The sequence below is a fragment of the Rousettus aegyptiacus genome, unplaced genomic scaffold (genome assembly GCF_014176215.1).
Source record: "Rousettus aegyptiacus isolate mRouAeg1 unplaced genomic scaffold, mRouAeg1.p scaffold_m13_p_3, whole genome shotgun sequence".
Lineage (NCBI taxonomy): Eukaryota > Metazoa > Chordata > Mammalia > Chiroptera > Pteropodidae > Rousettus > Rousettus aegyptiacus.
In genome coordinates, this window is record NW_023416306.1 from 124,635,023 (window position 1) to 124,657,865 (window position 22,843).

At 34.5% G+C, this 22,843-nt stretch overlaps 1 protein-coding gene across 5 annotated transcripts in view; it reads left to right on the forward strand.

The window, feature by feature from the left end:
• Window positions 1-22,843, forward strand: part of UNC13C (unc-13 homolog C) — a 620,140-nt gene that overhangs the window by 523,889 nt on the left and 73,408 nt on the right. For all 5 annotated transcript variants that reach the window (XM_016153676.2, XM_016153674.2, XM_016153678.2 and 2 more), the window contains 3 exons: window positions 12,200-12,288; window positions 18,050-18,199; window positions 21,902-22,025. In XM_016153676.2, the coding sequence (XP_016009162.2) occupies window positions 12,200-12,288; window positions 18,050-18,199; window positions 21,902-22,025 (363 nt within the window). The remainder of the gene's footprint in view (window positions 1-12,199; window positions 12,289-18,049; window positions 18,200-21,901; window positions 22,026-22,843) is intronic.

Below are 22,843 nucleotides of genomic sequence, written 5' to 3' on the forward strand. Positions count from 1 at the left end.
TTTTTGTTTCAAAATGTACAAGGCCAGAAATGCTTCTTTTAAGATTGGGCCTCTTTACATATGAGGTAGACCTCAAGAAGACATTTATATATTTTTCCTCCAACGTCTTCTTAGTCTTTTAAAAAATAAACTGCTATTTATTTATTTATTTATTTATTTAAAATTAAAACATGAACTTGCTCTTTAGCATCCTACAAATGAGAAGGACTAGGATATATGTGTGAAAATGTGACACTTCGAAAACAAACTTTTATGAACTGCGCTGCCACTGCAGTCTCATTTTCATTTGAACAAAATAAAGCACCATTCCCCAAAGTGTGTTATTGATTTCGCATAGTTCAAGAGCATCAATCTTAGTTTTATAATGTTTTTGCTCAACTAGGTGAGCACAAGCAATTGGAGATCATAATTGGAGATACTTTTTGATGTTTTATATTTGGACTTTAAGTCCACTTACTGTTTTGAAAAGTAGTGAAGAAATTACTGATTTCTTGTGAGAAATTCTGTCTCTCTTTTTTGAATTTTAAAGATCACAAATCACTTATGGGTGAAGTTATATTTAAAATGCCATATTTCCAGAAATCTCCCCTACTGCTACTACTCTTTTATTGGTCTTCGTGGTTGAACTCTAATGTAGGTGATATGTTGCTAACCTATGTATTAACTAGACAAATCATACTTGTACTTAAACTGCATGGGCCAAACTACCCCCTAACCAAAGTTGTGGGGTGGCTTGTTCACCAATCAGAAATGGTTTCCTTATTTCAGGTAAAATCTCCAGCTTGACCTGTGCAGGTTTCACATTATAAATTTAGTTGCAAATCGATGGCTACATCTCAGAGCTCATCTTGCTGGAGGAGAAAATGAACATAGAAATACTGGGCTTTGGTACCTTCTCCCTTTAAAACTCTTGCAGTGTCAATTGCTAAACTTCTCACACATAATTTAAAAGGGAAGCTAAATGAATGTCTAGCTTCGAACAGTGTAACTCATTAGAGGGACAGCATGGACTCTAGATCCTTTCTTTTCTAAATTTAAGTATTTTCCATCCCTTCTTCCCTCTCTTTACCTTCTTCTATGTTCTCCTGTCTCCCCTTCTGTGCAGTTTCTTTTCTCTCATTCTTCTCCATTTCCATCTTTTCATCTGCTGCTTAGAAAGAGCTTTAGGCAGGCCCAGTTGGCATTGTACAGGGTTGATGAAATGGCAGGAGGAAGCAAGACCGGAACCTAGGTCTGACTATAGCATAATATGCAGCCTCCTGGACAGAAATAGCTTCATTATTAATACGGAATTGTATCAGAGTTGCTGGCTGCTACATGTAGTTAGCCTCCTTTAGGCATCGGAATCTCAAAATAATAGGCAGAGCCCTTCTAATTCAGTTATCTATAAATGGCAATTTCTTGATAGGTTTCTTAACTCAGGGCTTTTATAAAGATGAAAAGGATTTTATTAAGAATGACAGAATTCACCCTTTGATCTGAAAAGTAAATATGACATTTATACGGATTTATTCAGTGGTCTTTAAAGGTAATACAATGTGTACTAGTACCAGTCCCCAGTTTTTTCCTAGCAGCAGAACTGGTGGTAAAACCTTGGGTGGTATCACTAAGGGAAACTTTCCAACCTAGATCTTATCCTTCCTTTTGAAGTTAACGTCTTATTTTGTCCCCCACTATCTGTTAGGATGTGCACTCCTTGCTACAGAAATCTAATTAGCAAATGCGTGCTCGCACACTTGCTCAAAAGAGTTTTTAATGCCGTGTGTTCATGAGCTGGCTTCTAACAGCGCCGCTTGCTTCTAATACTATCTGCAAACTGCTGGCCGCCTGTAGGCCTCGTTGCATGACGCCACAGCTCTCAGCCGCTGTAACGCAGCCGTGGTTGGGACAGCAGCTTTTTCTTTACAGGACCGGTCTCTTTTCCCTCTGGAAACAGAAAACGTGTTTAACACCTTTTTTTTTTTTTTTTGGTGGAAAAACTCACTCTCTGTGTGGAGTCCAAGATGGAAACCTTGTAGTGGTGGTGTTGAAAATGGCTCCCAAAGTAGTCACGTGAATAACTGCATGCGTAGTACCCTGTGAGCTGTATAGGCACATTCTTTTCCAGTGTTGAACTTAGATTTAAAAAAGAAAGAAAGAAAGAAAAAACCCTATAGGGAAGTTCTTCCCCTATAAAGTGATTTTCCAACATGCTTCCCTACGTATGAATTAATAGCACATTTTGGTGTAACAACCCTCTGATTACTCTAGAGAATTTTTTTAAAAAAAAAAAAAAAGAAGAAGAAAAAGTCACACAAACCTTGAAGCAAAAGTAACCTTTAGGAATGAGGCCCAGAGTGTATTTTTTAAAAAGCATTTCAAGTGATTTTTTTATGTGCATGTAGTTTTGGGAATCGCTATACTAAAACAGAGAAAATAGCTAACCTATAGTATAGACTGACTTGAGGTAAATGTTACATTATTTATACTACAGTGACCATACTCTATTACCTGTGCCTTTATAATACATTAACAACAAAAGAATTATCAGCATGCCAGGTAATAATTTTCATTCATTGGCGAATGATTGTTATCATCCTATAAAAACTCAAATAGCTCACAAGTAAAACATATATTTTGGTTTATATTATTTTAATAGCTTAATTATTTCATGAATATAACTTCAGTACATATCAATTGCAAATAAATACCTAGTCTGTATTCACTTTGTCATAAACACATATTGCTATAGCCTATGGGAAGGACTTGGCTGCATTTTCTCCATCTGCAATATAATTTGTACAAGTACATGAAAAAGAAAATCATATAATCCAAAATTTAATTTCTTTTTAGGAAGCCATAATTTGTTACGAAACTACAGAACTTGTGATGTAGTAATTGACTTAACAAGTATTATAACTGTGCTGTGTAAGCAGAAGATCCCTTACTCTTTCAAAATATTATGCCGATATAATGGTCTTGAACAGTAGGATCCATAATTATCCTTAGGCCTACTCACCTGTTGACAGCACTTCAAATTCTAGAAGTTAGCCATTATTGAGACATTGAAGGGAAATAGGGAGTTTTGTTTGCTGCACTAGATTCTCTCTTTCTACTGACCACAAAGCAGACCAATTAGGGATAACAATAATGTTATTTTTATTGATATGTCTCAAAAAGAGTTGAATCTCCTTGCGATTTATCTCATTGTGGTAGCCTTTCCTGAACAGGGCCAAGTAATCTAGAATATAACCCACTAACCGTAAAAATATGTGTAATTTAATGAGTAATTTACATATTTTTTGGTTTCAGAGATGTATATCAATATCGCTTTTTATTTTTTAATGATGAATTTGATGTGTCAGTTAGAAATTTCATCAGACTATCTAAAAGCATATGCATGTAGCTGGGTAAAATTTATTGTAAACTCTTTTAGTCATATGGACTCAGTCTTTGGCTAAGCAACCCTTGCCTAGAGAGGACAGAAGTTAACTTCTGTCATATTTTACTTAGCACTATCTTCTCAACTTTATATTTGCTGGGTAACAGGGTATTGAAGATCACTGCTTTAAAAGAAATAATACTCCATGCCAGTAGTTCTTGAACTTTAGCATACATCAGGACTACCTGGAGAGCTTATTAAAACACACAGTGCATAATTCCATCCCCAGAGTATTTGATACAGTAGGTCTAGGGTGGGGCCTGATTTGCATTTATAACAAATTTCCAGTGATGCTGATGCTACTGGTGAGGGGACCACATTTTGAGAATTACTCCTCTTTGCTTTTAGAACAGCAACCAGGTAATTAGGAAATGGCCTAGAACACTCCTTTGTCTGATCCATGCACCACTCCTAGCTGATCTTAATGTGTTTTGAATCTTGAGAACATGTGGGATTAAGTGTATTTAAATGGACCTTGAGAAAACATACAATAGCACATGCAAATATTTGTATTAAAGAATATAACCTCAAAATATAGGTGGGCAATTTGCAGTCACATATAAATACCCTAAATTTTTTTTTAACATCTGGACTTACGCTTACATTTTATATATAATCTTATTTTCAAAGATGGTATAGTTGTAAAGAGGCTAAGCTTTACGTGCAAGTTTCTGATCTGCTCACCTTTTATCTTCATGATAAATAGAAATATATTTTAGCAGTTAGTACATTAATGGGAATCTGCTGTTTTTCTTTTTCCAGCAATTACAAAATAAAATTAGTAAAGTATGTCTTAGATGTTACTAGATAATAAAATAGACAATTTTAACTAGTTATATTATGTCCTCCCTTTAATCCTAAAATGTTTCCTAAAGCAATTTGCAAAGCTCTTTCTTTTTAATTGAATTGTCTGTCGTTATCTGCTTATATTTACTGTACCTGTAGGGGACAGGAGTTAAGAAATAAAAAAGATTTAAAAACAAATGCCTTAGTCCTCAAGGAGCTTACAAGGAGTCAGACCTTGTAAAACAACAATTAGAGCAGAGATCTCATTTAGCACCCATTGACTGAGATATTTAGAAGCCAAATGCTCCCTTTCCTGCCTGGACTGCTTTAAGGATCTTTTGCCCCAAGGTTGACTGGCTCATGAAAAACAGAAGTTAGAGCACACTGAACATAAAGAATGAATTTACTTCTTCATTAGGTCATACAACACATTTATTTGATGAGCATCTATTATGAGCTGCAAATTTTACTAGGCACCAGAAGTATAATAATTACTACATGAAAACCCTACCTTTAAAGAATTCTAAGTTCATTAGGGAAGTCAGATCAGTTAAAAAGGTAAGGTTTGTGGGAGGGAAGCCCCCTAAAACTTTCTAAACTTGAAAATATACTTCAAATGAAAGTTGCAGTCATTCTATCTTATCTCACAACAATTCAAAGAATAAACTCAAACCCTTAGCCTCTTATTGTGTAAGTAAAGCTCAAAGGTGAGATATCATTTGGCTGAATGACAGTTGTTTTTAGTTTCATGGCAGCAGACAACAAGGAGGACTGAATATTTGAAGTGCTGAGCTTTTATTGCAGCAGCATGCAGATATTGCCTGTTTTCTTTCTCCTCCTAACCATCGCTGCAATTAGAGTTAACAAATTGGACCTAATAGAAAATTAAGAGAATAATGAGGTCCAGAGGGCTAATTGCATTGACATGGTTTAATAAATATGATTAAGACTCTAGCACTACTACCACATAAAGTTCAGCTAACTGCTAAACTTGTGAAATTAAGAAAAGGTGCTATGTAGGAGGCTGAGAGGTTTCTGGGTGGGTGATCCACGTCAAAATGAAATACAGACCCAGACAGGTGCCGCTTATTAACCTCAATCTCTAGAGTATTCCAGAAAGATCAAGGTCACTCTTGTTCTGCCAAGTCTCTTTTTAACCTGACCTCTCTCTGAATCTTAAGAAAACTTGAGAGAATACAAGCCACAGCCAGAAGGGAGAGAAATAGAGTTTTGCTTTAACTGCCATTTTCTATACTAGACTTATTTGGTGGTGTTGCGATCCCCCCTTTGATTGATTGTGCCCGCTTTTTAACAAACTATAAGTCAGTGCAGAAACTGGTAAAACTTACTCCTTTAACCCAGCCAGTCCTTCCTCTTCCTCTACTTGGCAGAGTGGAACATATATTCTTTGTCTCATTTCTTCTACTCCTGGCTTATCCCCACTCTGTCAAATTTCAGTTAGCCAATAACTGATGCTAATAAGCCCAAACTTCCTTTCCAGTCAAGTTATTAATCGTGTTTGTTTTTAACAACTATTTTTGGAAGAAAATTTCTTAATGTAGCTTTTTATAGTGCTGCCTTTCAATCCTCATATGGCCCCAAAACATGTCAGGTGGCATGACACATTATCTAGGCCTTATTTTCCCCTACCAGTGAGAAAGGAATTTGAACTGTGATTTCTGAAGTCCCTTTTAGTTCTAAAATCCTGTGGTTATAAAGAGAATAACCTTTTTAGCAACCCATCAAGTAGAAGGATAGTGTATGTATCATAGTTGAGAAGGAAAAAAAATGTCTATGAGAAAAGAAGTTCATGTCACTCACATGAGGCTTGAAGTTAAAATATTTTTAAAGTTTCACAAAATAGAAAAATTAATAATTTTTCATATATTCACTAACTTGAAACTACATTGAATACATTATAAAAGATAAGGCAATTTTTTTCCTTCAGTTGTCTAAGCTGAAGCACCTAACTTAACATATCTCAAAGGCATTTGGTTGACACAATGACAGGTGGATTTACTGCATACTATCTTTAATCAGGATGAGAAATAGCTACTAGTGTTCTTCAACATTCTGATACCAAGAAGTTAGAAGCATGAATTCATAGAACTGATACTCTACTACAACAGTTCATTCAAAACTGAGTGGTATAAGGAAAATGTCATAGCCTGTCTCTAAAAATGATCTTGTATGTTCTTGGGAGGGTTTCTCCTCAAAGGATAAAAGAAAAGAAAAAAACAGGACAGCGTTGGTAAAACTGGGGCATGTTTACAATTGAAAAGACCATGTATTTTATTTCTGGCAGTGTAGCACATGATCCATGCTGAAAAGCATAGTTCTACAAAGTGATTTACATTTCAAGAAAAGTAACTTCCGGCTGGATTCACTAGGGAAATTTCCCTGATTTCTCAAACATATATTTTTAAAAAGTTAAGCCGGGTATTTTCAGATGAATAAATTCGCAAATAGAAAGTTTGGAAAAAAGTGATCTTTTTGAAATAAAAGAAATAGCAAGAGCTCAGATGAGATTGTAAGAAATTTTTTGAAGTACTTTCATGCTTGAAAGCCACTAGAGGGGTCAGCAGGTACCATGATCAGATTTGGGCTTTTTAAAAACAACTCTAGGAACAGGATAATGCAATAGAAGAAGGAAAACAGGAACAGGAGCACAACTTGGAGATGATTGTAATACAATCTGGATGAGTAAAATTCTACATCAGAAAATGAAGAGGATAGGACAGATGGAGAAAACATTTCAGAGATACTATCAGTCATACTTGGTATCTAAGTGAATGTGGAAGGAGGAGACAAGAGGAGTCAAAGGTGACTTTCACAATCCTGTCTTAAACAGTTGTATGCTAGCAATCAAATCAGGGACAACTAGAGAAATAAGATAAGGATGGGAAGGTAATAAGTTCACTCTTTGATGTGTTGAGGTCATCAAAGTAGAAAAGGCAGTAGACATGTGGGAATACAAACCTGATACTCAGACATTCTTTCAAAGTTGTAGATGAGAGATTTGGGGGTTGTTAGCATAGAGGTGGTAGTTGATACCACGTAGGTAAGTGTGATTGCTCAAGAAAAGGATATAGAGTGAAAAGAAAAGGACTGGGAAGGCAAAATTGAAGGACATCAATATTTAAGGATAAACAGAGGAAGAAGAGTCAAGAAAAGAGACAAATTATGGGCAGAAAAACAGAAATGCTAGAAGATAGTCTCTAGAGAAGCAAGAAAATAAAGAGTTTGAGGAATAAACAGTAGTATGAATGCAGGCTGAGTAAGATAAACGAAGTCACTGCATTTATTAATTAGGAGTTCATTGCTAACCTATAACATTTCAGTGGAGTGTCTAGAACAGAAGCCACACTACAGAGACCTACTGAATATTTAAGAGATAAGGATGTAAAGCAATAAGTTTTACACTTATGTTTTGTGTAATTTGAAGAGTAGAAAAGATAATAGCTAGATGTCAATGAGAAAGTAATTCCAAATAAGTTGGGGTTTTTATTTTATCACTTGTTCTATTTTTTGTTTAACATAAATGTTATTTGAGCACATTTATAGAATGTGATAATAAAAATAATGATGGAGGGATGAAAGATAGGGATATTTGCTGAAACAAAATCCCAAAGAAGGAACAAAGAGCTCAAGTTGAACAACATTTTTTCTTGGCAATGAGGCTTGCTCTCTCATAGTGGTGCAGTTAGCATTTATTAAAGGATTTTCTGCAAAAATCTTGAGAAAGATGTGCCACTTACCAGACTAATGATCAAATTTTTGACCCTGAGGAGATGAGGGTCAAGAAGCGAACATCCTTCTTCATCTGCACTTTAGATGAACAAATAATGGAACTCTGATAATTTGTACGTGAGGAGAGGCAGCCGAGGAACTTGTGGAAAAGAGAAAGGAAGTGAGAAAGTAATGAACTCTGTGGAAAGGGAATAAAACTCACGCTAAAGATCCTTAACTTCTTTCATGCAAAGTCTTTATTTTTTCAAGGGTTTGTGTGATCAAAGAGTTTAAATGCCACTTTCCAAGCTACTAGTGTATCTCTAGCAAGACCTTGATGATTGGTTTAACAATTGCTGTTATAGAGGCTAAAATAACATGTGCTCCTTTTAGGTCCCTTAGAGGACTTTGTGCTGAAAACAAAGAAGCTTTCTGGGTATGGTGACCACATTTTTGCAACCAAATATTAGGATGTAGTTTGACATGGTCTGGCAATGAGACGGATATTTGAAATCAGGATTAAGTTGGTAACTCCAGAATATATGTTTCTAAGGAATGAAAAATATCAAATGCAAAAGTATTAATAGTCAATGCAAATAAAGTGTCATTCCAAGGAGAAAGAGCATTCTGGATATCAGGATTTTCTTTGAGGAAATCCGTTCCTGATTCTTTCTGTCCTTACCACTTTCCTCAATATTTGGTAAATGCCTAGGCATGCAGGGCACTGAACAAGATGCTTGAATAGAAAGCTACCATGGAAGTTCTACCATGGAAGATATAGATTTATAAGAGAACAACTGGAAGTGAATGTTGTGTAGACAATAATAGTAAAAAGTATAGTTAGTGCAGAAGCTGAAAGTCCTTACTGCCTGGGACAAGCAATATTTGGAAGAAGCCTTGTACAAGGAGGTAATAAGTGAATTGCCTTTTAAAGAAAAAGTAGAAGTGAGCTCTAAGGAAAAAACTTAAAAGATACCTTGCCTACTAGCTATCTCTTCCAGACAGGTCATTTACATTACACCAGCTCCATGGGGTAATATATCTCAATGGTATAAAAATTCAGATAATACCTATGTATGACTAAGATTTATTCTGATCATTAGAGCCATACTTTAGTAGCCTAGATTTTGGAATTCACAAACCTTTCAGAGTGTGGATAAAATCTGTTTTGAAAGCTTTACTATAAATTCAGAATTTGATTCAGTATTCTCAAATTTTCATTGAGTATATTCCTCTTTACATGGAGCCATTTCTTTTTTCTTTTTTTCTTTTTTTCTTTTTTTTGGTCAACCAACTAACTTGTTTATATACACATGCCATTTCAGTTTCTAAATTAGAATACATTTATTAATGAGACTTTTGAAAGGTCAGATTTTTTCTTGTCTTTGATTTTGGCTTTTAATAACTCAATAATGCAACAAAAAAGAGGTGCAAGTTAATTCTGATGTTTGATATCATGTGAATTATAGAACTAAGCTAAGATTTAAATCTTTGTGGAAAAAAATTAGGTAGCTCTTTACCTTTTCAAAGTAGCCAATGGTTTGTAATAATGCTTTTGGTAATTTAGGCAATAAACTCTCAAAGCCCAAATTATTACTTTTTACAAACTTTATGGAGTTTGTAGGAGTAAGAAAAACTTCCTCAATTGTCATATAAAGAAATGCAGAAAAACTCAACAACTGGTAAAATTCCTGCCTAAAGAAATGCTTTTATAATTAGATAAGTATGAGATTTATGCCCATTATTATTGCAAAAATCTGCAATTTGAATATTGGCCTCAAAATTATTATTCCTATTTTAATGCTTTAATGATATGATTTGGATCAGATAAATATCAAATACTTAACTGAAACTAAATTTTTTTTTTCTTTTGATCTGGTTGTAAGCATTCTGTCTGCATCTAATTAGAAACTCATGCGTCTGTCAGGAACTGAAAACTGTCAACCAATATTTAAATTGCTATAGTTTGACAGTTTCAGAATTTCAAGTAACATCCAATTATTCGATAAGAAATCTTCATTCACAAAGTACCTAAGATGGACTAAAACAATTTGTGGGAAAATAACATAATTTTATCCAATTGACATATCTAATCATTTTCGTATGGGTTTAAGGTCATCATCTTAACAGAAGAACAAACTACCTCAATGTGTGTATCAAACTATTATAAAAACAAAATAAAGATTTTAAATAAACAACCCCATTTCCTGAAGAGAACTCTACTGTGAGAGCCATTACTTGGTGGTGGCAGATGTGTGAATGAGAAGCTCCACCTACCACCCTATACGTTTTGCCAAGGTGGAGGGAGGCTGAAGAGAACTATATGGGAGGGTTTCTCTTTCATTCCCTATGCTCCCAATACTTTTATCCAAGTGAAATCAAGTTAAAATTGGTCTTAAGACAATATCAATAAAATATTAAAAAATCATTCAGTTTGCATTGTTACCTATGATTGGGGCAGACAATCCACATATGTTTTCTTGGTTAAAGGTTGGGAGTTATGGTTTATTAGGCTAATAGTGCTTAAATATATATGTTTGATGTCTTTAAATAGGTATTATATAATCATCTTTCTAAATCACTGCCTTGCTACTTGTTGTAGCTGAATGGAACTCTCAGAAAGTAGGAGACTCAAGGACATTCTAATTTTTCACCTCCTAGAGAAGTCTATATGGTGACCTGTGTGTCTTTAGGGGAGAGCTGTGAGACTATCTGATGATGAAGACAGAAAAAAGATGTAGAGTCCAGAAAAATCATAATGGCTCTGATAGAGGGGTAGAAACTAACCAATCCTGAAATCACCTGGCTTTGAGTCAAAACTGACATAAAAGATTGGTTTGATATAACCAATAAAGTATCAGAGGCCAAATGCAGTTTTTAAATTTGTATTCCAATGTTTTCAGTCACATCAATACAACTTAAAGCTACCCGGCAGCTGAGGCATATAAATAATACTTCTCCCTAGCAGTTTCTTAATAATAGAAAATGCTCCTGGAGGATTACAGGATCCATGTGTACTGCTTTTTGGTCTTGGGCTGATTCCCAGGGATTTAAAATGCTATTGGGTCCTATATGTATTTGGTGTCCTTCTTACGTTCCATTGCTTATATTAAGTCCTCCTTTAATTGGTTCTACTTACAAGAGTTGTCTTTAGCCCAGTCTCTTTTTTTTCAGTACTAGCTTGTGCAAGGTACCAGTAGTAGGAAATAATTTCTAAAGGCTCAAAGGAAGATTGGCTTAAATTTCAGAGGATATTCTAGATTTCCATCATATTAATTTCTGTGAGCTTAGTACAATACATCTAGTATGTCATTCTATTTTGACAACTCATTCACAGAAACATAATTAACAAATGGTAGATTTTTCTAAATTGTCAATTTTGTGTTGATCTTTAATTACAAAAATACTCTGCCAAGTTAATGGATTGATGTGTTTGTGTTTATAGTATAACTTATCCTGTAATATTGATGAACACTTTTCAGGAATGAAATCAGATAAAAAATTGTCTTTTAAAGTTTGCACTGTAAGAACAAGCATAAAGAAAGTAATCTTGATTTATTTTGTTCTTTTGCCCCCAAATATCCTCAGTAGCTTAGTGGCAAACTACAGATACTTGAACATTTAAAGAGAAATGTTAAATAAGTAAAATGTGAAAGTTTGCATCTTGAACTCTGAGTTGCAACTCGACATCCGGGAAGCAAAGTCAGGCCTATCACTTCCAGAGACACATGGGCACGCTTGGACACTGTTTATCCTATTCCATTTATTTCTGTACTTGGGAAAACATGAAAACACCTTCAATTAAGATACAATGCAATACTCAAAAATTAATTTTTTATCTTTTTTATTTTAATGGGCTTATTTACAGAGATATTAAAGAAGAAATTATATTATAAAGCAACACATAGATTTGACTAACATATTGTTAGTTTTTCTAAGTTATGAAGTTTCCATGTTGTTATGTTGTTATGTTGTTATGCCTTGCATCCCATCGCTGTAATTAACAAAGGCTTCGCTATCTAGCTCTTATTTGTATGCATGCTATGCATTTCAATCAATTTTCTCATATATAAAAACTTTTCTGGTTTATCTAGAATTTCCTAAATTTTGCATTTGATTTCAAAGATAAAAAAAGGAAAGGAAATAAAAAAGTATACATGGGTTTTATTTTTTAACATTACCTTATAATAAGCAAAATGCATGCAAGAGAAAGGCGTGTTTTCTCAGTACTCCAAAATAATACTGTTTATGGTCTCTCTGCAGCTAGATCCTGAAGCTAGTACTATTCTAAAAGAACTTCAGGTTAAACTCAATGGGGTTCTGGATGAGCTCAGTGTCACTTATGGTGAAAGGTAAGTTATTATCCAAATGCTTTCTATCTCAGTTAATAGTAATAGTTTCTTCAATGCCGGTTCTCTGACTGGCTAAATTCATTTAACTTTGAGACTTAATCTAAGCATCATCTCCTCTGACAAGTTTCCATAGCCCCGCAATCTTATAGAGATATCTTGCTATGAGCTCCCCAGAACTCTGTGTCATTTATTCGGGCAGCACTTACAACACTGTGTTTTAAGTTCTGGTTTACCTGTCTTTTTCCCCCACTTGACATATGCTTCTTAGGGACAGAAACCATATCTCATTTCTGTTTGTAGTTCTAGTGTTTAGGACTTGGCAATTGGCCTTTGAAAGAATAGGGAGAAAGGAAGGGAGAAAACCTTTATATACGTAAGAAGTATGAGTTGCATTTATGCCATATGGATCAATGTGGTTGTAGTTCCAAATAACTGAACTCCAACCCCATAACTGAATTAAATCAGTATTCTGGGTTTTAGGGCTTAGGAATCTTAATGCAGTTACTCAGTGAGAAACTACTGTCACATTCATATATTCTTTATTTTTAAAAATTAACTTTGCTTGTCATGGCATTGGTCTAAAGAGAGAGAAATTCATCCTATATAAATTTCATTTTGATCCTATAGGAAAAAGCCATCATTTCCTCACTAATTTTAAAATAAACAGTAAAGCAAACACACCTTTGAAGAGGTTCATTAATTTCATACAGAATTTGGTTTAAATATTAGCTCAATAAATGTTGACTTACTATTTTAAACTATGTGTTCAATTACTAAATGAAACTAAAAATTACTCTTATTATGAGGGCTGGCTAGCTCTGTAAACTCCACTCATCACTTATTATTGGGTTTTGGAAAGATAAATCTTAATAAACATTTGTGGATTAGTTATGCCATTTTTAAATCAGAGATGCTAAAAAGAAAAAGACACCAAAAGCCATCATATTTTTTATCTTAAATATAAGAGTGAGGCAAAGTAAAGAAAAATCCCTTACTTGGCCTCCTCTTCCGTATCTGAGGTGTACTTATTGTCTTTGTGGAGTCACCTTCACAGTTCAGGTGCTGAGTGAGATGTAGCCTTGCACTGAACTTGGGGTTGTCATTCTGCCTTCTGTTTTGTGTTGGTAGCTGACCTGGATGATCCTGCTTGCTTGCTTACCTGTTAATTTGAAGGTTTTGTTTACCTGGCATTGGAGAGACAGACATTGTTCCAGACATTTAGGGGCTCATTAGCACTGACTTGGGTAGCACTTAGCGATGGGGCCTTCAGTCAGCTATTTTAGGCTTACCTCTCCTTATACTAATTGTGAACTAATATAAGGTTAGCAGAAAGACTATTGTCTTCAACCAGGAAGGCAAAAATAGAGATTGTTGAGCAAAGCCATGGGGAGAAAAATGGAGCCAGGAATAACAACTAGGGGTGTTTGCAACTTTATGGGAAATAAGATCACTAAACTGAATGGAAACTAAAATATAAACTAAAAAGTATACTCAAATTACTTCCTGTAATGTATCCAAATCATCTTTATGAATAATACCTTTTGTGTTTTGTTTTATGGCAGAAATGATCGGGTTATAAAGACAGGAATACAAATTATGATTTGAAAATGTTAGAGCAAACTTCAATTAGGAAATAAGGAGTGATGTCCTTAGGATGGCGCTTGAAGTACTTCATTCTTTTTTAACCTAGATTTAGAAAGATACCTCTTAATAAACGTTTATGGATTAGTTATACCACTTTTAAATCAGAGACACTAAAAAGAAAAGACACTGAAACCATCATATATATTTTAGCCAGTAGCTATTTCTTCATTAGTTTTTAAATACAGGAAAGAATTTAATATTTTTTTTAACTGGGGTTAGGATTATTAGAATAAATAACCCGCATGTCATGCTTTCCTTATAAAAAGAATAATTCTTATGTCCTTGTTGCTATGGTTTTATTTTCTACACTACTAACTAGGTCTATATCACACACACACACACACACACACACACACACACACACACAGGGTGGGTGGGAAGTTCATGGTGATCAGCGTGATCAGGCTGCGAAGTCAAACTGGATAATTTTAGTCTGAATCTACCCTTCTTAGAGTCTAAATTAGCGGTCTAGAGCTTTAAAATTAACTGCATAATTAGTTGCCCAAACTCCATTTCATCTGTGTTATTAAGACCCACAATTAAATAATTCCATCTGTAGCTAGTGACATGATTTTGCAGTAAAGCCAGGGCAGAGCCAAACCACACATCTGAAGCCCACATCCCTGGGTTCTTGACCATGGTCACAGAGCACCCACCTGGGAACTGAGACTAAGTGATATCGCTTCAGTACTATAGTAAAAATGTTCTTAAAATTTTCAGATTTTGTGCCACTTACATTTCTGCTTACCCATATATTTTTTAGTTTTTTTGTTTTGTTTTTATTTACTACATTTATTTTAATAATATATTTGGTACCAACAGCTGGCTAAATTGAGTAAACAAAGAATTTGGGAACATTTTTAGGAATTCTGTGAATGTTTGGCTTCTTGGGTGCTCGCAGAGTCTGTCATTAACTGGTAATAATGCAAACTGATTAATAAAAGACTTTTTCAACCAAAAAATATGATTATAAAAATATTTTTCAGGTGAATTTACCAAAAATTATAGGGACAAAAGGTTTTTAGATGAAATGCAAGTGTTGGTTTACCCGGGACTAATGCCAAGATAGAATGCCAGTATATCATATACTGATAATCCTTCTTCCATATGTCTGATCCCACACACAGAGCTGGCTTCTGGTGGGAGTATACCATATGAGTTTGTTGTAGAAACCAGTGTGCACAATTTTGTAATATGAATATCATGCCTTCTACTTGGTCTATCCTATACTCCAATACATCGATTTGAGAATCAGTGCAAAAGGAAGTAGATACTTCAAAGGTGATTATTATCTACACTCAGAAGAATCACTGATAACCCAGTGATAAATCAACTAGTTCAAAATTTCCAGCATTATTTACCTTCCTTTTTTATTGCTCCAATTATCTACCACTAAATACACACACCGCCACCACTACCAACCGCCCCTTTCTTACCTTCTCCATCATCCCCATCTCACTTTTCCACAACTTCTACCTGACAGAAAGTCAAAGGCAGGTCCAGCCAGGTAAAGGCCAAATGGTTATACGTTTGGATTTCTTTGGAGCTGCATTGCATTAGATAAATATGCAGAGAGCCAAGAAGTGAACCACATCCATAAGGGCAAGCTGAGATCCAAGGATCATGGGAGCAAATGCAAATGCCAGGTCCAGAGGGGCAAGAAGGTTGTCAACAATAAAGAAAGTTAAGAAATGATGGAAACAGGCCAGCATGATGGTATAAGTAGAATCAAGCCTTGCTTATATGCTCAAAATTACAAACTTGCTATAAAAGGGCCAGGAGCAAGAAAAATACCTAAGTTGAAATCATTAAAATCAATCGAAGATTTTCTATATTAGGTAACCAAAAAAACTAGAAAAATGAAATATTAGACAATAGGCTAATTAAAATATTTTCATAATATAGAGTCTAAAATAAAAGGTCTCAGATGTGCAACAAAAACCAAAAAAGTTATATTTGTTTCATTTATTGATGTATTTTCAGCACCTAGTAACTGAGATTGGCACATAGTATTTATTAATTATTTATAAAACGCATGTATACATTGGTAAATATTTATATTCTATTTAATAATGGAAGCCATATATAGTAAAAATTCCTAAAATTCTATACAAGATTTGAGGAATTGGTGCATTTGGATATTTCTCAACTAATATGAAGTCTGTAACTTTGTGGAGGGAGTAGAGGAATGGGGCTGATTTGACTGTAATACTAAAATGAACTCTTTCCTCCTAATCATTACTGTTCTACTGATATAACCATTTTCCGGGCTTTAATTATCCTCATATTTTTTTCTTGCGTGCCTGCACATGTGTTATAATTACTCCTGTTGCTGGGAATATGAAAGTAACAGAAAATATAGAGGAATGGTGGTGATGCTGAGTCTCCATTATTTAAATCTCATTTGCTGCTGCTTTGGTAAAAACCACCAAAAATGGTGAACAGATATAAAAACTGAAACAATAATAATAATGCTAAGAGTTACTCTTCACAGACTATTTAAATCCTCAGAGTGGGGTGAGGCAATAGGATTGGGTCGAACAAAGAGAGTCTGTTGAGACATTCAATCATTATTTCTTGAGCAACTTCTTTGTACCACACGTGACATCTTATTCCACGCTGTAGATAATAGCACTGAAAAAAGTTCCCTGCCCTCATGGAACTTACATTCTGGTTGGAGCAACAAGCAGTGAACAGATAAATGAAAACTATGCAATGTATCAAATAGTGCAATTAAAAAAAAAACTATGAGAGAATGGAGAATAATAGAAATGTCATTTCACATTAAGTGTTCAAGAAGATTTCTCTAAGGGCATAATACATGGCATATGCCTGAAATAAGCGAGAGACCCAGACACCCATGAGACATTCCATGGGGGTGGGAACATAATAGTGGCCATGAGATGAGTATCCTTGGAGAATTCTAAGAACAACAGGCAGGCTATTGTGGCCGAGAGAAGAGTCTCAAAAAAGTGGCATCATGGAGGTTTCCAGGGCCAGATTATGTTTGGCTTTATTTAAGTCCATGAAATATATTCTAGGTTTTGTTCTAAGTGGATCTGGAAGCCATTGAAGATTTTTTAGCAAGAAAAGAGCACGATTTGCTTTCTATTTTAACAGGATATCTGTAGAGGGTTGAACAGAGAGACAATTTAGGAAATTATTAGACAATTTCAGATGAAAGATAATGGTGGGTTGGTGTAAGTAGCCTTGTGGAAGTAATAGTAGATTCTCAGATTTAAGATAATTCATGAGGATTTTTGATGAATTGGATATTGGATATAAGAGAAACTTAGACTTCTAAGTGGAAAGGTTACATAGGCAGTTTAATAAAACAGTCTGGAGTTATATTAGATGGCATGTCTGCAAATGTTTATTTGGGAATCACTAGTATACTGATGTTATGGAAGCCATGATACTAGACATGATTGCCAAGAAAGCGATTTTTGATGGAAAAATGGAGTGGTCCAAGGATCGAGCCTAGAAAATGACAATATAGGGTTGCCAGATAATATATAGAATATACCCAATTAAATGTGATTTTCAGATAAATACATAAAATTTTAGTATGATTATGTCTCAAATATTGGATAGGATGTACTTATACTAAAAAAAATTCACTATTTAAAATTCAAACTACCTGGGAATCCTGGATTTTTATTTGCTAAGTCTGGCAACCCTGCTCCAATGGTTAGAGGTCAAGTAATTGAGAAGGAGCAGCCAAAGAGTTTAGAGGAAAGCCAAGAGGGTGTGGCATCTCAGAAGCTAATTGAAGAAGGTTTATTCAGACACCATGTATCTTTCAGAACAGTTATTTTTCCAAACAGTTCTCAGAAGAACATCTCAGCTATTATGGTGAGAGGTGGGGGCTGAATGAACCCCTACTCAAATCAATTCAACGTGAAGAGCATTACTTTCATCCGCTTTGCATACATAGGTTTCAGGTAAACTTCACTGCAACAAACAAGCCGAACATTGCATTTGAAAACTAATGAGCAAGGAAATTCACACCATTTGAAACAGGTCAATCTCCTCCAGGTTGAATTAAAAAGACAAGAGCAAAGGAAGACATAGATGCTTGCTTTTATTCCAGTATTATTATGTTCCTTATTTTTAGTTTCCAGCTTATCATTGAAGAGTGTATAAAACAGATGGGTTTTGAACTAAATCAAATGAGAACAAATGGAAATACCGCATCTAATAAGAACAGTGCGGCAATGGATGCAGAGATTGTATTAAGACCTCTCATGGACTTCTTGGACAAAACGTAAGTTTTTTACCTAGTTTTCTCTTTTGACTAATATGGGTTAAGGGAAAAAAATGTTTTCCTCTATGTAAGACAGCTTTCAAAAGGCTTCTACAGAAATATACGAATTCATTATAAAGCAAAACACTTTCAGTCTATTACTAGATGGCAAAAAAGCAGGAGTGACTGCAAGAAAGAAAAAATGTAGAGGAAATAAATATTGGTAACCAAGGAGGCTGCTGTTCTTAGGAGGGAGAGATTTAAGATTTCATGTTCCTCAGATAACACATTGTTTTGCAACTCGCTGGACATAAAAAAAACACTGAGTCGAGTCCAAAATAGCTGATTTCATGTCAGAAACCAGCTGAGGAAGAGAATAGCGCAAATTAATTCATCTCAGAGGCAAGAAGATTGCTGCTTAACTCAACCTGCAATAGCTATTTGAGTGCCCTTCTATACCAAACCTTACTGTAGGCACTAGACAGAGACAAATGAGGGATGCAGAGTCTCTGACTCCATGGAGGCTACAGTCTAGTTGGTGGTAGTGGCTGGGAACGAAGGCCTTTATGACCAAGACAGTGTTCTTAACCAAAACTTGCTTTTTTTTTTTTAATGTTTCTGCTCAGTTACTATTCTTAGAAGTTCTAATTTCATAAGTTTGTAGTAGGATCAAGGGCACCTATGTTTTAAAATGTGTCCACAATTGAGAACCATTAATCTAAAGCAACCAGCAACATGATTTTTTAGACAGTGATGCTTAAAACCAGAATTGAAGATAGAAGAGAAAGCAAAAATAATTTTGAATGCCTACCAAGGGACCAGTGTTATACCTGGTAGTTTACCTATGTTACCTCCTTTAATATTGTTGTGACAAATCAATTAATACCAAAAGGACCAAAATAAATAAGAAGGATACGATACCTTTCTTTAAAGATAAGAGAAAGAAAGAAAAAATAGGAAAAACCTCTTCTCCATATTTATGACTTCTATATTAATTCCACTTCCCTTTATGTATAATCTTACTGCATAAGTAAGACTAATGTTCTTATCACTTTAATTTCAATATTCGAGAGACAAATTAAGTCTTATTTTCTTTATGAGGAAATATCTAGAACATAGGTGAGTAGGTAATTAGATAGCTAGCAGGAGGTAGGCAAGTGAGTATAGAAGTAGCAGAAAGAAGAGAGTAAGGTAGGGAAGAAAGGGAAGAAGAGAGAAAAGAAGACAGAAAGACTTCATTTTTTTAGTTTCTTATTGTAGACTTTTATCACCTAATTTCTTACACAGTCCCTTGAAATTTTTATCTTTCTGTGGACAACACAGGACTGAATCACATGAACACACCACCATTTGATTATAAATGTGATGGTGAGTGGAGATTAGGACAAAGCAATCCTGATTCTCTTAAAACTCCTACTGGGATGCTTTCTGTTTTTAAAATTTGAACTACCAATGTGGAACTATCTCATTTGTCATGAATAAAACTATGCATTTTTGTCTATATTGTAGCCAATGTTGTGGAACATACAGGAAGTTTTTAGTTATCCTGATATTGTCAATGTCTAGCCAAGGGACCTTGAATCCATTTTACCATCTATAAAATGGGGCTGATATGTAAAGCAGGTGGACCTTTATTCTCAGTGTTTTTAGATTCTTACTTTACTCAGTTTTAATTATTAAAATTATACCTTATTATAGCATCATATATGATTTCTTCTAATTCTTAGTAGAAAAAGATAGTGTATATATATAGAAAAAACATCTATCAACTTAAAAAAATTGTGAGATTTAAAATTTTTGGAAAGCATTATTATATGAGTCAAGAAGAGTTACAGAAATTCTTAGAGCTATTTCAAAATGTGTAACCATAAAGACACTTTTAGGGGGGATTTTTCAAAAGTCGTATTAATTCTGTTCTCCAGGAGCCAACAGGTCAAAAAGAAAAAAATAAGAAAGCTACGCAAATAAACCCAATAAGGTATAAAGTAATAATCTCCTTTTCAGTCTACCAGTAGAAATTCCATTTGGATTGGGTCTTAAATGTGGATAGGGTTTGACTGTATGGAAATGAGGGAAGGGCATTCCTGGGGGAAGGAGAAAAGCTGGAAAAGTTTTCATGAAACTCTGATCGACTATATGATAGAAAGTCTCTATGGCCTGTTAGTATCATGGCATTTAAAAATTTTCTGGATAATTGGTTCTGTAGTCAGTGACTCTAGATAGCTCAGGTTCCAAAATAAGTGCTTTTTATCTTAAATTATCAAGTCGATTAACTCTGACTAAATTAAGGATGCAGTTGCTAGATGTCTGTTTTTTGCTTTTTCTTCAGTTATTTTACATGAACAATAGAAGGCCAGAAGTTTTCAAGGTGGCTTTGAGAAAAACCCTTTAGAAATTACGTTACATTATAAATGTGTAGGCTCTCTTTGTCTTTATGCAGCCTCTTTAAGTGAAACATCTTATTTGTTTGTTTTATTTTCTCCACCAAGACCTCACTGCTCTATAAAATGAGCTGTAAACTCTACTCCCAGGTGGCAGAAATGCCATGTGGAGTTGCAAACGTGTCAATGATTTTACACCTATTCATTCAGTTCCAGTCTAAACAGGGTTAGTTAGCATGCCAAGTACATAAGCTGACCATAAAAACAAGATCGATTCTTAAACTCAGACCTTTTGAAAATGAAAATTACACATCGGCTGCAAAATTGGCAGATTTGTTGCATCTTGCAACATCCTAGTAATTTCTCTGAGTTCAGGTTCTGTTGTTCTGTCACGGCACATCTGCTGGGTTCTGCTGTGTCCAGATAATGAATGGCCCCTAGCAGGCTAGACATGCAACCCCCAAACAATGGCCTCTAAACCAGTGGGGCTACGTATGGAGTTCTGTGGATATGCCTCAGGGGTCCCAACTTTTCTCTTCATCCAGAGGAGGTCATTTTCATGTGTTTTATGTGTATTAGGTGTCCACATACAGTAGTGTTAGGAAAACTACTTCTACATGAAAATAGATTTTGGAAGTCTCTCCCTTTGCTACTCACATGCCATGTACCTTTTAATATTAATAAGTTAGTTATTTAAATGTTAATATTATATATTTAAATATTTAAAACTGTCAGTTCTGATTCTATCAAAACCAGAACTCAGCTTATAATTTCTGAGTCCAAAAGTATGCATAGTACCTAGCAGCACTATAAGGAGTCACTAGGCTACCCTGTCTCTCTCTCTCTCTATATATATATATATATATATAGAGAGAGAGAGATAGATATAGATAGATATAGATAGATAGATAGATAGATAGATAGATAGATAGATAGATAGATAGATATAGATATAGATATATATATATATGAATGACACTTTTAGTCCACTGTGAAACGGGTTAGTTAACTCTTATTAAAGGAGTCTCAAAGAGTTCACATCATATTATGGTACTTTAAGTAAATATGTATGCAGCACTGTTTTGGATGACATACTGGATTCAGAGGGAGAGAGCCTGACTTTGAATTTCAGCCCTCACTTACTATCTAATGTAAAGTATGATAAAATAGATTTTTGATATTATGTATTTTTTTCAGTAAATGAAGTTTAGCATTTGAAAATTATAAAGGCCTATTCAGGTATTTGAATCTCAGTATTGAAAAAAAAATGTGAATTTCTGTTCATTAAAATAAGTTGATACCTTGATATGAGTTTTAGAAGTGATTATATGTGCTATTTCAGATTAAGTCTCTCAGCAAAAATCTGTGAGAAAACAGTTCTGAAACGAGTTTTGAAAGAGCTTTGGAAGCTAGTTCTTAACAAAATAGAAAAGCAAATCGTTCTCCCTCCTCTGACAGACCAAACAGTAAGTATTTAAAGTTCGATTATACTTTCAGTAACCCATCTAATTGTTTTTTGTTTAAGTGAATGATTTAGATCCAGATGAAATATTAACTAAATCTCTTTTGGGAAAAATGTTTGGTATACAGTATTTTAAAAATGATGATTCAAATAACATTCTCTTATACAAATCAATTTTAAATAGTGGCAATAGCAGTCAAATTTTATCTCTTGGAAAAAAATGTATCTAAATTCAATTTATAGGGTTATCTAGTCTGTAACACATAATTTTTAAATTTAATTTTACTGTGAACCTCCAGGGAAATAGTTTTAGGATAGAACATCCTCACTGTGTTTCTTTCTGAAATCTCACAGTTTAAGAAGATAATTCCAACAGTGCCATATAGAATATTTTTTATCTTTACCTTTTACTTTTATTTATTACCTTCCCATGTAGAGATTAATAGAGGAGACAGCTTTTAGTGGCTTTGAAGCACATGATTGTATCATATACAGTGAAATGAAAAAAAAACAAAATGATCAATCGGCAGCAAAGTTAGACAGTGGGCAAATGGATACCGAGTCCAGGTATCTCAGTTCCCATATCCTGAACTAAACAAAGAAAAAAAATAATCCTAGCAAGCACCTGTCATGAAGTAATTTTTCTTCTGTGTGAAAGACAAGGTGGTACAAATAATGAGTAATTATAAACTACACTAAAATATGTACTGATGCCATTAATTATGCACACTTGGTTCATATTTATCCAATGAAATTATTCAGAAAATGTTTTCTTGTAAAGTATTCCAAGATGCAAAGATACATATGTTTTTCTTGATTTAC